This window comes from Colossoma macropomum, unplaced genomic scaffold (assembly GCF_904425465.1).
Source record: "Colossoma macropomum unplaced genomic scaffold, Colossoma_macropomum, whole genome shotgun sequence".
NCBI classification, from domain to species: domain Eukaryota; kingdom Metazoa; phylum Chordata; class Actinopteri; order Characiformes; family Serrasalmidae; genus Colossoma; species Colossoma macropomum.
In genome coordinates, this window is record NW_023494795.1 from 36,292,998 (window position 1) to 36,310,157 (window position 17,160).

A 17,160-nucleotide genomic window follows, 5' to 3' on the forward strand; every position below is an offset into this window, starting at 1 on the left:
TCTCATACACTTAGAGTAAGAAACCAAGCCTGACAGACATAAATATGTCTATGCATTTTTTGCCACATGATGTTTTCTCAATATTTATATATTTCATATGTTTTATATAATATCTTCAAAGACTTTCTTTATATATTTTTCAGTATAAAGTATTCTAAAGTCTTAGAAAAAACCCTTATAATATTTTTTTTGTTCAGGTAGATCTATTTTTATTTCACAAAAGCAGAAAAAACACAGATTACTCAATTAATGATATTACCAATTATTTTGATAATTACTAATATGGTAATAGTGACAGTCCTAGCTAATTTTAATCATGTGACGTCTGCATTGTGCGGCTATATTAAGTGCAAAAATACAAACGCTGCAACAGACCCCTGATTAAATAAAATATTCCTTTGCTCAGATGGGAGGCAAAAAAACATGATACCATGAAGAGAAGAGTTTTCTTATTTTTTTATTTATTTTTTTTTTTTAGAATTAGGCCTGGGCGATTAATCAAATTTTATTTTCAGTTACGATTTTGGCTTCCAACAATTATGAAAACAAGATAAGTAGGTTGTGGAAGTGCACTACACCATGATCTTGTACACATACATACATACATAAATAAATATATATATATATATACATAAAAATGTATGGGATAGCGCTGGGATACATATAACTTTTTTGCATGTATTTTTTTTTCCAGTTGAATTGCATTTAACGTTCAAAGAATCCACTGGAACAAAAAAACGTTTTTTTCTTTAAAGTTCAATAAATGCATGATATTTCCAAAGTCAATGAGTAATCAAGTAACAATCACGATCCAACACTGACCAAAATAATCACGATTATGATTTATGCCATAATCAAATCAGCCCTAGGTCAGCCTTACCTCATATGTGGCCAGGCGGTCCAGATAGCAGAGCAGCTTCAGCCTGCTTCTACACAGCTCCTTCTGCTCCAGAGTCAATCTACACAGAAAAAAAAACAGCACAGGCATTGAAGACCACAGCATACACCCATGCAATCACACAAACCATCCAGAGCACAGAATGTGTTCACTCAGACAAACAACCCCCCCAGCAGCAGGACCACAGGCGGCGTTCACTCACACGCGGCCTTACAGTCACCTCACTGACCACTGGGGTGAGTCCACCCAGAATCAAAAACAAGCAGCAACCTTAAAGAGCACGGTACACACACACACACAAACGACCAGGGGGGTTCACTTCATTACGCAGCCTTCCAGCAGTCTCTCCTAATCTCACATTATCCCTCCATCTCTATATCTTCCCTCTTCTATCGCTCATATCTCTCACTCATCAGCAGGACTCCACTTCAAAGAGCTGCACTCTAATATGCATGAAGAGAGAGTAATGAAATAAATCCGTTCATGCGTGGAGGAATATCATACACACACACACACACACACACACACACACACACACACACACACACACACACACACACACACACACACACACGGAAGAATAAAACACTGAGATCTTTAGATAAAAAATACAGATTAAGTTAAGGAGATAAAAATAAAGAGACTAAAATGAAGTGAAGAAAAGACAAAGGAAGTGGGAATACAATAAAATAATAAGGAAAGACTGACAATTATTTTTAAATATAATATAAACACACATAAGGCCAAAAGTATGTGGACACCCATTCTCATTACTGAGTTCAGATGTTTCCTGTAGAGATAATTGCTCGCTTTATGAGATCAAAAAAATCAATGACTAACCTTAACTGGCTAACTTCTTGTTAACAATACTTGCTTTCAAAAAGATGAGATGTTTTTTTCCTGCTTGAAACCACGTAAGCCGAAAATGATGTAATTCCAAACTCCGAGCTCCGACTTTCCACTTCTGAGTTCAGTGAAACGCAGCATAACTTCTGGTATCACCCAGGTTAGCTTTATTTGATGAACTCTTGCAGTCAGGCATGGCTGAATGGTTAGACTAATGTGCTTTATGACCAGCTGGTGGACTGTAGCCGTAGCCGGCGAGGGGTTGTAACGGAGGACACAAGCTGTAGTTTCACAGTTTGAACAGTCAGTTTAATGGTAATTGCACCGTGTTGAGCATTAGTTGAGTGAGAGAACAAAGCCTGGCTCACTGAGTAGCCCCCCATCTCAAGTACACACGCACAGACTTTCAGCAAAGTCAGCAGTCTGATCGATATTGCTCCATTGCTGTAATGGGTGCGCAGTTAAAAAGGAATTAACAAAATGACGGCCTTTGGTTTTCCACTACATAATCGCTACAGCGCTGCTGAGGAGATGAGACTGCATCAAAGCACAGGCCCCAAGCACTCTCTCTCTTTCTCTGATGGACAAAATTAAATGGACATAATACAGGCTATTCCAAGAAAGTTCAATCTGCAATATTCACATACACAGCGCTCAGAGTCAATGCACTCCGACATACTGAGCTGAGGCACTGCTGGGTACAAACTGTAATTAAGTGGAAATTAGATCCAGCTGATAAGGCTGTGTGATGAGAGCATTAGGGTGAGAGTTAAGTATCTGGATTGTGTCATGTGCTGAAATTGTACACGTTTTCTGTGCGTAAACACAAGTGTTCTGATTAGCAGTGTTTATAATGTTAGCCTCTTCCTGATTGACCCTCTGTAGGTACTCACAGGAGACTCGTTCATTTAGGGGGGCTTTGGGCACCAAACAACATCAGCATAAATGACCTCATGCAGATTCGAAACAAATCTATAAACACACTTTAGTTTTACCCTCTGCCTCTCCCTGCCTCCAAACCACTCTCTCTTAAATTCACCCCTATCCTTCTCTCCTTTCCCCATCTTTTACTCCTGTTTCTTCTCTTTCTCCCACTCTTTCCCTCTCTCTCTCTCTCTCTCTCTGTCACTCTTTCTGCATTTCTGCAACTTCCTTTCCCCCATTTTTCACTCTCTCCCTCTCTCTTCCTTCTCTCTCTCTCTCTTTTCCTTCTCTTACTCTTTCCCCCACCTTCCTGTCTCTTCCTCTCTATCCTTCTCCTTCTTTCTTTCTCTTACTCCGTTTTCCTTCTCTTACTCTTTCCCCATCTCCAACTCCCTTTCCTCCTTTTTCCTGTCTCTCCCTCTCTCCCTTCTATGTCTCTCACTCTCTTTTCCTTCTCTTACTCCTTCTCCATCTCTCACTCTTTAGCCCCACCTTCCTCTGTCTCTCTAGTTTACTTTTCCTTCTCTCACTCTTTCCCCATCTCTAACTTCCTTTCCCCCACTTTTCTCTCTCCCTCTCTCTTCCTTCTCACGGTCTCTCTTTTTTCCTCTCACTCATCCCATCTCCCATGCCTTTTCCTCCACTTTCTCTGTCTCTCTCTCTCTCTCTCTCTCTCTCTCACTCTTTTTTTCCCTTCAGTCTCTCTCTTGCTCTCTCTCCATTTTCATTCTTGTCCTAAATCCATTTTCACTCTCTGTATCTTGCTCTCTGTCTCACCTCTTGCTCTCCTTTCCCCCTCTCTTTCTCTCACTCATTTTCCCTTCTTGTCTTTCCCCAAATCCCTTCCCCACTCTTTCCATCACTTCCTTTTCCACCTATCTCTCTCATACTCCCTTACTCTCTATCTCCATGCTGTCTTTCTCTCACTCCCTTTCCCTCCCCCCTCACTTCCTATCCCTTTCTCTATTTTTCCCACTCCTGTTTTTTTCTCTCTCTCTTTCTCTGACTCCCTCTTCCACCTCTCTCTCTCCCATCCTATCTTACTAATCTCTTGAGAATGAGCTGTATTGTGCCTCTCCAAATGAGCCTGCATTCCCCAGTGTGTGTGTATGTGTGAGTGACTGAAATCATACTTGCTAAAGTCCACTTTCTTAAGCAGCTCCTGTCTCTTCTCTGCCTCTCTCTCTTTCTTCCGCTCCATCTCCTCCTCCATCGACTGGAAATCTTCATAAGAAGAGTCATCAATGTCCACATCACCCGGTAAGATGAACCTAAGTGTGAGTAGAGAGGTCAATACAACAGCTCTAAAAGTCACTGTGCAAACAACACTAACAGAGCATTACTCGTTTAACTTAGAGTCAATGTGAATGGAAGGTTTACTGACTTAAGTACTTTTCAAACAAGACTAGATTTCCATGGTACAGCAATTTACATTTTAGTAGATATCTCATCATACTCAGTCAGAAAGGAATTTTTGCCAATTTTGTTTTTCTAATTACTGATTTAACACCAAACATTAGACACTATTATACAACAAGGAAATATAGCATGTGTTTTTTTTTTACCTGTTTATGTTTTTACAGCATTTAAAAATGTCAGCTGCACTTTATTTTATGTGAACAATTCATGATGAATGCAAGAACAGAAGTGGGCTAATACTGCATGGAATGAGGAATTAAGGCTTACGAAATCGGTAAAAGGTGAATTCATTATTATTTTTGGCAGAACTCTGTGGTGGTGAGTCAGGTAAGTGCACTCACACTGCTGCTGCTATACCTGTACCAAAATGTCACAGCATAATAATGTATGACTCATTATGCTAAACAGCCAGTTGCCTCTTACATTCAATGCAGTAATTTATTTAATTCAAGTTATTTAAACAGGCAACTGATTAAACACATCAAATTTAAAAGCCAGTTTTGGCCCATTAAAGGGCAAATAATATTGTTCACACTACAAGTTTGGCTAATAGAAGCACTGGAAATGTGTTCATGTGTTTGTGCAGTCCACAAAATTTGAGCTTCAGATAAAAATGGCTAATAAAAATTGGCCAAAGAAAGGTCCTTTGGCAGTAAAGAAATCAGAAACGGCAATAAAATTTCCCTACGAGTAAATCCCTATTTAACATACATTAAAAGTGGAACCTTTTTGGTGTGGTGACAACTCACAGTTCGACTGGATCATGGTGGCAAAGAAAAACAGCTGACTTTGCTACGAAGAAACTGTCAAGTTACAAACATGAAAGTAGGACATTTTTGTTGTGGTGAAAATTCATAAAAGCTGACTTTTTACTTAACTTTATGGGTAGAGTTTGAAACAAGAGTTTTCAAGAGCTAACATTCTGAGGTTAAGCAGTCTATTTAGTTATTAGATCAAGACGTGCATAATCATCTTTAGAAGTTCATAAGCTTTACATAACGGCACAGCAAATGATGCAACCTGAAACTGTTGACCAGTCAGTTTTGTTGGATCTCAGCTGAGCTGTCTGTTCTGCAATTTACAAGCTCTCTACAATGCTGAGATGTTTCTTAGGCAGTGTTGTACTGTCTTGTTAGGTTTGAGTGAAAGATAAATTTGACACTATTTCAGCAGATTCTTTCAAGGGACACAGCAATTCATGGTTGTGCTGTTGTCCTGTGATGAACGAAGTTTTAGAAACTCTGCTTACATTAAGTAGATTTCTGATTCCAACAGCCTGTATAATAACTGGAGTTTTGTTCGAGTTTGTGCAAGACACACACCTGCCTCCATCCTCTCCGTTGCCGATGGCGATGAGAGCCTCTAGGTCTGTTCCCTTCAGGCCATACTCCAGCAGCTCCTTGGCAGCGTCCACGTTCTCAGGGACCCTCTCAACGCATTCGTGCAAAACCCAGGAACGCTTTTTTATCTTACTCTACACAGAGAGAGAGAGAGAGAGAGAGAGGGAGAGAGAGAGAGAGAGAGAGAGCGAGAGAGAGAGAGAGAGCGAGAGAGAGCGAGAGAGAGAGAGAGAGAGAGAGAGAGAGAGAGAGGGAGGGAGAGAGAGAGAGAGAGAGAGCTTATTATAAAACAGCTGGCAGCTTTTCAGGAAGTGAAGTGATACAAAACTGTCCCCTTTTATCTCAAATGCAGTTGATCAGCCAAGACATGTTTGATGTCAGAAGTTTGCTTCAATAATTTTGCACTGGAGCTATAAGGCCCAGGCAGCTAACAAGTAATGGAAGTTTAGGTACACTAATTAGCATTGTACAAACTGCATGTCTAAATTGTCACATACTTGACTCAAACTGTGTCGAGTTCTTAAATAATCTCAGGCACACTTGCTGATGTAGTTTTTTGACATTGTATTCAACGCTGTTATATATAAAAAAGAAATGTTATTACTCAGGTTTTCAGATTGCACAATGCTAATTGCTGCCTCGTAGATATTTTGGGATCATAGCTGCAAAACTAAAGAAGCAAACTTTGGACAGCAAACCAGTTAATTAGCCATATTGCTGGTAAGAGCAAAAATGCATAAATTACATCAAATTATTTTGCACAGTTTATCGTGATTATTATATTGTGAGTATTCTTTGTCGCTGCTAACTGAGATTAAACACATTTTTCTTTTTTTTGCTGAAATTTGACCTGAAATAGGTCAAATTTCCATTTTCCAAACCAATTTCTGTTTAAAAAGCAGTGCATTTCATTGTAGCTAGATTAGTGGACAATATAAGCCTCATCACACATGTACTGCTTTCAATACTTATATAACATTATTTTCATTGTGTATGAACTCAGCATGAAGATCATATCATTTCCATAGGGTGATTGTAGCCCTGTCCCTCTCTCTCACATTCACAATGTTAGTGTAATACTGTTACAGTGGAGGCTCTTGAAAGGAACCTCAGCTTTCCACTCTGCTGTTGCTTTTGTTAGTTTGCTCCTCGTTAATTTATCCACAGGCCTCTAATGAGAACTATGCAGTGTAGTCTGCTGAAGGTAGCACCTTCAAAAATATCTAAAATTTGTTCAAGAGGTCTACAATCGTGGATTCTATCCTATCAACATACAGCGTGCAAGCAGCTGGGCTTCAGCCTGGACTTCAATGGATGGTCAAACTACAAACAATTTCTACGGTGTAGATGCGCTCACCAAGTAGTCCTGTATAGATGCAATGCTGACAGAAGACTTCCTCCACTGTCTCTGATAGACCAAATCAGAGTCCAATCCGTAGATATGAGCCAGAGAGAGAGCTTCTCCATATTCTTCATTATCAATCTGCATACACACACCCACACACACATACAAACACAAGCACACAGAGGTTAATGTCTGTGCTTGGCTCCCAGGGCTCCTCATTAGGCAGCTGTGTCGTAAACAAAGCAGTATTATCACCTCTGTTAGCCCAGCCGCAACAAAGGCTGCCGCACTTGTAAATCACTCTGGGGAAAGCGAACCTGCTAGGCTGCAATGGCCCGTGTTACTCCAGCACTGTTCAATATTCAAAGCCCACTCTGCCTCCTGTTAGATTGGGCTTCACTCTGGAAGTGTCCTGTTGTGTCTTGTTGTGCTTTAATGGGTTAGTGTGTGTTCTGATGTGCTTCGGTGCGCTACATGGCGCTTGTTTTGCTGACAGAACTACTAACAAGGGCCTTTGCGTACTCCTCTCTTTTCCCCACTCTCTGTTCCTGTCCTCTCTCTCCTCCACCCACCCACATAAAACGATGATATATGGTTATATGCTTTCAGTAACCCATGTACCCCTTTAACACAAGCTGATTTAAGGACCTCATCTAACTCACCTGCACTACCCAACTTAGAGCTTAAGAGGTCCTGGACCTCCCAGAAGAAATGGACCTCCCCATAAGAAACTAAATTGAACTTGGGGGTGGGGGGGGGAGATGACCAGGTGTTATTTCCTCGAATAAAATTTGAATTCTTTTGACAAAAACAATGACCTCACATTAGGTGACCGTCTTCTTTTCAACCAACATATGACTAGATTTTTCCAGCAAATTGTACAAGCATAATTTGGTTTTACACACCAGACCTGCTTGCTGATGACTAAATATTTTTTTACAACCTAATTGGTATATTTTAAGTAATTAACTGAGAAAAGGTATGCTTTTAGAAACTACTTCCCATGTCTTGTCAACAGTTTCTATATGTAAAAATCAGTAGATTCACAACACATTCAAAAGTTTGTACACGTCTGTTCATATACCGTTTCTTCTGAAATCAAGGGTATTAATAGTAAGTTTGTTCCCCTTTTTCTGCAATAATAGCTTCTACTCTTTTAGGGAAGGTTTAACAATAGATGTTGGAACATGGCAGTGAGGATGTGACTGCATTTAGCCACAAGAGCATTAGTGAGGTCAGGTAATTATGTTAGATGGTTAGTTCTGGATCACAAATGCTTCTCCACCTCATCCCAAAGGTATTGGATGGTGCTCTCCACATTCCACACTCCAGAGAACAGTTGCTCTTGGGGGCTTTATAACACTCTTAGGCATCATGTGTGCCTGCCCCAGAGTGCCCCATTCTTTTATAATGCTTTTCTATGGAGATTGGACAAGCTACATGGACACAACTGAATGCCTGTGTCAACAATGGGTGTACCTTAAAGTAGCTAAATTCACTAATTAGGTGTCTGCATACTTTTGGACATATAGTGTAGGTCAACTCATAGTCAGGCTTTTCACCAGGGGGTTCTTCCCCAAGACCTTTGCCGCAATTAAAACCCTGCTTATCCATGCTCCGCCCACAAATGCATTTATTCATAGTAACAGTTGCAAAGTTAGTCCAGCTTTATAGAACACTGACAAAATTATGACATCTGAAATTACATTGATGGTGGTAGTTCTTCGCCATAAGACTGTGAAGAACAATTGAAATGCATCTGGGAACATGGTAAAGTGTGAAGTTTAGAGTTTTGTAGATTTTTCTGGGTAAACAAAGCCAATATGTTTTGCCCTGTGTTTGTTTTTCCTCTAATTGGCACTAGATCTTCTGAATTATGGGGTTGTTCAGCAATCAAAATACAAATGATTAATCATTTAATTTAAGTAATACTATATTTACGCTACAGGCAAGCTAACACTCCCCCACACTGAACTGACATTGTATTGTATAAGTCTATTACTTTGGCCACTACAGCCAAAGCAACTAAAACTAACCCATTTGACAAAGTTTACTGGTATGCACAAGGTATTTTGGTGAGGTTGCCCATCTTACTATGTCATTTTAGTGTGCGGTAGTGTTAGCTTGCATATCTTACTCTACAGAAAAAGCTTGGTCTCGATCAAGTCCTTCTCTGGTGATTGGTTGAGTCTGATATGACATTTATATTTTATCAGACAATACAGCCTTACTATAGTGCTATACTACTTAAAATAGATTCAGGTTAGTAAACCAATCAAATTTACATAAAATATACTAGGCTAACAACTACTCTGTATGAAATGCTTCATTAAAATCACTGCTTTTGTAGTGTGAGCATAGCATAAGAAACATGTTTTGTTTTTATAGGACTTCTATTACACAGCTTAATATAGTCAATACTGGTCAATTAAAAAAAGCCTTGATTGGTCCCAACACTGATCGTTCAGATAGGACTGCTGCATCCTTAACAATTACAGGTCCAACTCTCCATCCAACCCACCTTCCTGTGGTAGAGCTCCTCAGGTGTGGTAGACCTCAGGCTGACCAGCCGGTAGTTTTTGGTGACCGTGCGCGGACGCTTCCTCGGTGGAGCAAAGCGCTCCATCTCAGTCACGTAGTACAGGCCCTGCTTCACGTAGCCAAAATAACGAGCCTTTGCTGAGCACTCTTCATCAGAGTCAGAGTCTTCCTCGCCATCATCATCCTCAGCAGCTCCACTGCTCTCCACACGGGAGCGCTTCTGAGCAAGTTTGATCTCACACTGGGGGAGAGAGAGAGAGAGAGAGAGAGAGAGAGAGAGAGAGCGCGAGAGAGAGAGAATTAGAAACAATGCTCCAAGTATTACCCATATTCTAGCATATTCTATAGGAAAATGTGCAGATTCCACCCTTTTCTGTAAGCTTCTACAAGTTTCTAGAAAGCAGTTAAACAAAGCATGCTTTTCTGTAAAACGTTTCATCTACAACAGCAGAGCAGGCTCTCAATCTTGGAAATAACAAGTTATGTTTACTGTTAACTGCTTTGGAAATATGGCAGCTGCCAATATCCACACCACTTAAGTACTGTTTAAAGCAGGTGTGGTCCATGGGCAAAAGCCAGCACCCCCGACCTCTTCATCCAATGAGAAAAGTTTCGTAGCAACAAAACAAAATAGTGTAATGTTATAAGAATAACTAAGTTTTAAAAACTCCATTTCAATTTACAACCTATAATGTGTAGTTTTGTGTGGTCTTCGCCCACAATAAATCTTTATTTTGGCCCCCAAAGATGAAATACTTGCACACTTTTGATTTAGAGAGATAAAGAGGGGAAAAAAGAGAAATTTGTAACATTTGATAACACTTTACTTGAACTCTGCTGCCTAACACTGATCTATGCATGTCATCTAGAAAGAGTCCCATCACCATTAGCGCTAATGATCACGGCATATGTCATAATGTTTGATCTTCATGACAGCTAACTAGAGCACACAGAAAAAAACAGTATGTGCTATCATGACGTCAAACATTATAGCATCTGTCATCACAATTCCTGTTATTGGTAACAGCCTGATAGTCTATTAATAATCCAACTAATAGCTCAGTCAGAATAGAATACATCCATGTACACAGCTCAATCAGAACAGACAAGTCTGACTGAGGCCATTATGAAAACAATTTTTATCTGATTGAACAAGGTGGGTAATCCTGTAAATGATCCATTAAATACAAGAATAATAGCCATGTAAATGCCTGTATCTGATTACATTCCTACTCAGGAAGTTTAAATGTGTTCTGCGCATGTGCATTTGCATCATAATAGGACTTTATAAAGTTCAACATGGCAGGGAGCAGAAACTGGTCTGCAGAGAAGACGAAGACGAAGTTTATGCTTCAAACTTTAAAGGACTTAAAATAGTTATCAGGATGGATGATCGTAAATCTCGCAATAACGATGATGATGCTTGTTGTCATGGTAACATCTACACATGCGTGTAATTTTTGGATCTTATTACTTAAAGTCCATGTAAACACAGATTTTCATCACACTGTTGAGTAGAGTGCATATAAACACCTCAGTTATAATCTAGAACCAAAACGAACTCAATCAGACTGGTGAAAAGCTCTGCATGTAAACACAGCTACTGTTGTATAACTGAACAACATCTGTCAAGATAACTCATGACAGCATAGCACATCTGCCATGACGTGTTTATGGCATGCTTCTGTCAATATTAAATGTTGTCAGAGTTCAAGTGTAACCGAACATTGCAACCTTCAAGACAATAAAACACTGTTGAACTTGATAGAGAGACCTGTACAAACAGAAAAAGAAAGTGAGAGCGAGAGAGATACCATTCACCCCGTCTCTCCATACATCTATCATACAAATCTCACACAATGCACACTGAAGGGAAACCTCCAGTGACACATTCGGCAGCAAAAAAGAAACAATACATACACACATATACACGCACGTCTCCCCTCCCCAACTCCATCCTCCCCTCCAGCTTTCCCTTTCTACACCACTCCTGCCCAAAAACGACAAGCCTGAAGACAGATGTGTAATAATAATAATAAAAGAGGGATGAGATAAGAGCAGAGGTGTTTTCTATTGAGCAGGGTTACGATGACGCCCTGCAAATAAATGAATCAATAAATAAATACACGTAGAGGGAGAGAGACTTAGGGGGAGAGAGAGATAGTGAGCATGAGACAGAGAGAGCAGGGTGGGATATCACAGTCACATCAGTCTCCTCACCAGAGGAAACTAACAGAGTCAGCAGCCTCTGATGAAAAAGAACCTGCTGCAGGGAAGAACACAATAACCACACAGACACACACAGACCTCCCTGCACTTGTTTCCCCCTCCATCTGCACATCTTTCTCTCTCACAACTCAGTTTGATGCTAGCCTTATTGGTGTGGCCAAAGCAGCTGGTAACAAATCTATTACAGATGACACAACTACAAACAACAAAGCAGCAATATGGACACCAGTGCTGATATTAGTTCTGTATCCTCATATCTCAGTACTGCTCTATAAGCTGGTACTGCGAACATTCACAGTGAGGCACACGCGCACATTTTCTGACACGCTGCCACACTGCAATTAACTTTGCAGCAACAGCCACTGTGTGTTCCCCTACCAGGATTTTCATCCTCTAGCAACAGGGGGAAAGACAACATCTGGCTGGTAAATTTATTAGGGACGGCTGCCCTCAGCATTTCTCCATTTTTGACAGCGAAGATGCTCAGAGCAGGGAAGTACGACGTCCAGACTGGAGGCCTGCAAACTCTATTCATCCTGAATTAGGGCTGTCAGATGGGATTTTAAATTAAATTTGAACTTTCACCTTGTTTGTTTGTCAAATATTCAAATGTATTCAATAAAAAAAACATTATTTTGCAATGAAAACTAGTAAGAAGATAACTAACCCAAGTAAACAAGAGACTTCCAAGTCAATGTTACATGTCCTACATCCAGGACATGTAACTCAGCCTGGAGTCGTGATTTGAGAGGTTTTCAAAACAGGTATGCCTGTTTGTCAGAAAAGGCTGCTATCTGAAGCAGATCACTTGGTTACCTCAAATGAGGGCATATCTTGTCCACTGGTGTCATTCAGCTTATACACCGATCAGGCTTAACATTATGACCATCTCCTTGTTTCTAGGTTCATTGTCCATTTTATCAGCTCCACTTACTATATAGGTGCACTTTGTAGTTCTACAGTTACAGACTGTAGTCCATCTGTTTCTCTGCATACTTTGTTAGCCCCCTTTTACCCTGTTCTTCAGTCAGGACCCCCATGGACCCTCACAGAACAGGTACTGTTTGGGTGGTGCATCATTCTCAGCACTGCAATAACACTGACGTGGTGGTGGTGTTTTAGTGTGTGTTGTACTGGTACGAGTGGATCAGACACAGCAGCGCTGCTGGAGTTTTTAAACACTGTCCACTCTATTAGATGCACCTGTGTTGTTGGTCCACCCTGTAGATGTAAAGCCAGAGATGATAGCTCATCTCTTGCTATACAGTATGAGCTAATCATTCTCTAGTCCTTCATTGGTGGTCACAGGGACGCTGCCCACAGGACGCTGTTGACAGGATATTTTTGGTTGTTGGACTATTCTCAGTCCAGCAGTGACAATGAGGTGGTCATAATGTTATGCCTGATCGGTGTAAAGGAAACATATGAACTCATTCAGAATGACTGAGCTGCTCATTAGATGACAGATATTTGCAAATATCCCTATAAGGTGTAAGACACCATTTGGTTCTAATTAAAGCCAAAATAAATTGTTTAGAGTCAGCAATGGCATGTTCTTCCCTCTGTTAAGTATTCATCATTTGCAATCATGTTCATAACTAATTGGGGCTGCAGCAGAAGTAGCTTTAAACATTCGAATGGACGTTTCTGCATTAAATGTGCACATTTTAAAAAAAAATTGATGAACACTCAAAAGTTGAACTTCATTTTATTTTGATATCCCTATCCTGAATACTTAACAGATTTTAATTAGAGATAAGTGCAATTTTTTAACATTAAAATAGATATGCAAGCAAAAAAAAATTGAATAGTAAATCAGGATTTTGGATACACATTTTAGCTTGTATCTAATGATATACACTCTTATATGAGATATCTGAACTCTTCATAGATGCTGAGTGGCATAACTGTCTCTAGTCAATTAACACTTTACAAACTCAAACATCACATAAAAAAAAGCCTGAAATGCTCATCCCTTACTTCACACTGATGTAATAAATACATACACCAAAGTGGTACAGACTGATCAGAGAGTTAAAGAATAAGTATGGCCCTTTGTCTGATGTCTTTCTATTAAAATGGACTGTATAAATTAGGAGTGTGTATTCTGACTAATTTAGAAATTTGGTTAACCCCAGGTAAGAAAAAATAACATAATAATAATAATAGCTTTTCACGTAATATCATATAATAATGTCCTGCCACAATTATTACATAATCGCCTAATCACAATTATTTGGGATGATCACAATCATTTAAGCTGACTGCAGTCATTTTCCACAGTCATGTTATGCTGAAGCAAACAAAATCTTAATTGTGTGCGTTAGGTTGAGGCAAATAAATATAAATAAAAGAAAGCAGTAAATGCATTCACTGAGACATCATGGAGGCTACTAAACCTAAAAGTGTTTTTTTGCTTATATTTTCACTCTCTTGTCTCTTTGCATAATTCTACACATAATTCTGTGTAACTGTAGACATTTGTGTGTATGTGCAGCTCACAGAGTCGTATATCTAATAAGATGTCTTATAATTCAGAAATAGCAGAGGCTCCCCCTTCAGATGAGCAAATGAACTAACACTAACACTAGAACTAACTGGTGTAGTGATACAACATGATGACTTGCGGGTTCCTACACAGAGTTCTTCTTTTTTATGCATGATGGGAAATCGTCTACACACACAGAGAAATATCTTATTTGTGTAGCAGTATCATTGTTTCTGGTGCTAGATAACACCTGTCTCGTCTTCTACAAATGTTTCTGGTGGTTCACATCTGCAAAAGAGAAGGGTTCATGCAGTAACTGATGTAAAAATAAACACACCTCAAGGCTGAGGAAGCCTCCGTCGTGGGCTGAGGTGACTCGGGGTGAAGGTTCGAACCACTCGCAGGATTTCCCCAGCAGGTTTGACAGAGAGCGCACAGAGGAGACGGTGAGAGAGCCGGAACAGCGAGCCAGAATCAGAGCCTGATCACTCCACCAACCCACATCCATCAGACACTGATACTGCTCCTTATCTACAGAGAGAATGAGAGACAGAGAGAGAGAGAGAAAGAAAGAGAGAGAACCATAATTACTCACTAATGCAACATAGTGTTAAGAATGGCTCTGCATTTCCATCGGCCCAACGTTGCAACGCTCCACAGTGAATCCTATTCATTTTCAACGTGAAGCATGGGGTCCATCATTAGGGACCATGTGGTGTCTGATGGGTGGAGCTGAAAGATTAATCATTTCTTATCGAAATCACAAGAGAGTGCAGTTTTCAAATTGCAAGTGTTGCAATTGTAATTATAGCCTACATTATCACATTATCATCAATGTTGTCTTAACAAGTTCTAAGTGGGGAAATTTAATAATATTGGGCTTGTGATCAATATTAGAAGCAACCACACACCCATATACTGTGTACATGACAGGACAACCACAACAAACTGACTTATTCTTATGCATTTTTAAACGAGGGATACACAAACTGCCAAGGCCACACTTTTACTACGAAATACAAATTCAGATATATACTGCCCTGGCTGTGTTTTTTATTGTTTACTCGACATTCACTAAAAGTGGTAATGTTAAAGCTAACTTGTTCGAAACAGAATGTCTCAAAAGAGGAGAACATTTCAGTGATGTTAAGTACACTGTAATATAATTGTCATACTGAGGCAGTGTTTCAATGATGAAATGGTAAAGATCCAGACTACCACTGTCCTGTCATCCTGGAGAGGACAAAAATAGTGCATGGAATAGTGATTTAGAATGTTTTTTGCATAAATTAATGCAGAAAACTCTAGTCAGTGATGTGTCAGTTGACATAGACAGACATGAGTGATCAGGAAGGGATAAACGAATAAGTGATTTAAATGTTTAAATTTTTTTTTTATTAGCTGTTAAGAGACTTAAATTAAGCACACACTTTTTTTTTTTACTCAGACAGAGACAGACAGATAGACAGAGAGACAGAGAGATAGAGACAGGGCACTGGGGAGCAGAGGGGGCAGACGTGGCTGCATTTTGAAAATGTGTGATATAAAGTGTCTGATCAAAATGTCAGCGTGTGAATTTAACACCTCTGCTACAATCTGAGCACGGATCTTTATTAAAGTGCTCTATTCTCTCCTTCCCCGTCTCCATCACCTACGCTGTGAATAACTTATCGAGCTGTGAGAATGTGTGTGCGTTGTGTGCGAGTGTGTGCGTTTGAAAGGTATTATTACAGGAATAAACATGCAACCTGTCCCTTATTTCCGGAGTCTGCCACTGCAGCTGACAGGACAAGTTACACCTTCTTAAAAAGGAAGCATGTGAATGCCCCCTACTGAGCACAGTCCGTTGAAGAGACGATAAAAACCTTGGAAAGGATCAAAGTACATTATTATTATTATTATTAGTAGTAGTAGTAGTAGTAGTAGTAGTAGTAGTATCATCATCATCAAATCTGAATTATGAATCTGAAAGCTGAATTATATCACCTACAGTACAGTTGTATGCAAAAGATTACACACTACATTAATTGTTGACTTTCTAAGTAAAATTGCCACATCTTCTACAAGGAACACACTTAAATGTGCTTAATTTTTGCTAAACTTAAAAGTTTAGTGCACAGTTTCTAAATATTTGTTGAGTTTAACATACAGGACAAAACAAATAAAACATAATATATAAAACATGCTATAACTTTTGCACTGGCCACATTTTATGTTTTTCTCCCTAAACATGTCAAATTCAGCAAATAAAAAGTATTTGTGCATTAAAACGTGCAGTGGTGTGTTCTTAACTTATTTTCACTTAGAAAATCAACAAAACATATCATTTGGCCAACCTTTGCACACAGCTGCATTAAATAATAAATGATTAGCAAGTAAATCAACATATTTTGGTAATTAATTATTTTAGCTCGCAAAATATTATTAGAATTATTAGAGCTGCCAATTCGTGCATTTGTGAGCTCTTGCTGGTGTGTGTTCATGGCTGCTTCTTCTCTTAAAACAGTGCACACAAAAGCAACCACAAAAGCATGCTAGTGCTGCAGAAACTTGAAAGAGAAACTTCAGACTGCTAAATGAGGAGGAGTTCCAAAGCTATGCCTATAAACAGTGGGAAAAGAAGGCGTTTTCTGTTATAGTGGAGTCACTCTGGTATTCAGCTGTAGATGACTGCAGGAAACTATGAAGTATTATATTTTCCTAATTTTCATAACTCACCTATCGGTAATTTAACGTGTTCAGACAATGCTTTTCCTCAGATAGAATTTCCCAGAGATAGTGGACTCTGTCATAGCCTAATGGCTTACTGTTTTAACAGTAAAAGGGAATAAAACATTACATGTACATAGTTTGTTTTGTAATTATTTAGTCCTCTCTAGTTCTACGTCAGCGCTCGTTCTGTTTTACTCTTGTTTTATTCTATTGTTTGTACCTAATACTTGCTGCATGATCATAATTTGTTAAACTATTTCCAATGCATAACAACGTGCAGGAAGTCCCACCCGGTAGAACAGACCTTGTTTTGTAGAGTGGGCAAAAATAAAATATGACACTCTGGAATATTTTTATGATACATAATATGAATCATGATTTGACAAGATGGAACAAGTTTAATCACATTTATTCAAAA

At 39.3% G+C, this 17,160-nt stretch overlaps 1 protein-coding gene across 3 annotated transcripts in view; it reads right to left on the reverse strand.

Annotated features, from left to right (window-relative positions):
- The window catches only part of nbas (NBAS subunit of NRZ tethering complex), a 296,070-nt gene that overhangs the window by 247,324 nt on the left and 31,586 nt on the right, over window positions 1–17,160 (reverse strand). For all 3 annotated transcript variants that reach the window (XM_036582328.1, XM_036582327.1, XM_036582326.1), the window contains exons 14-19: window positions 14,368–14,561; window positions 9,294–9,554; window positions 6,785–6,910; window positions 5,410–5,561; window positions 3,802–3,939; window positions 881–959 (exon numbers count right to left, since the gene is read on the reverse strand). In XM_036582328.1, the coding sequence (XP_036438221.1) occupies window positions 881–959; window positions 3,802–3,939; window positions 5,410–5,561; window positions 6,785–6,910; window positions 9,294–9,554; window positions 14,368–14,561 (950 nt within the window). The remainder of the gene's footprint in view (window positions 1–880; window positions 960–3,801; window positions 3,940–5,409; window positions 5,562–6,784; window positions 6,911–9,293; window positions 9,555–14,367; window positions 14,562–17,160) is intronic.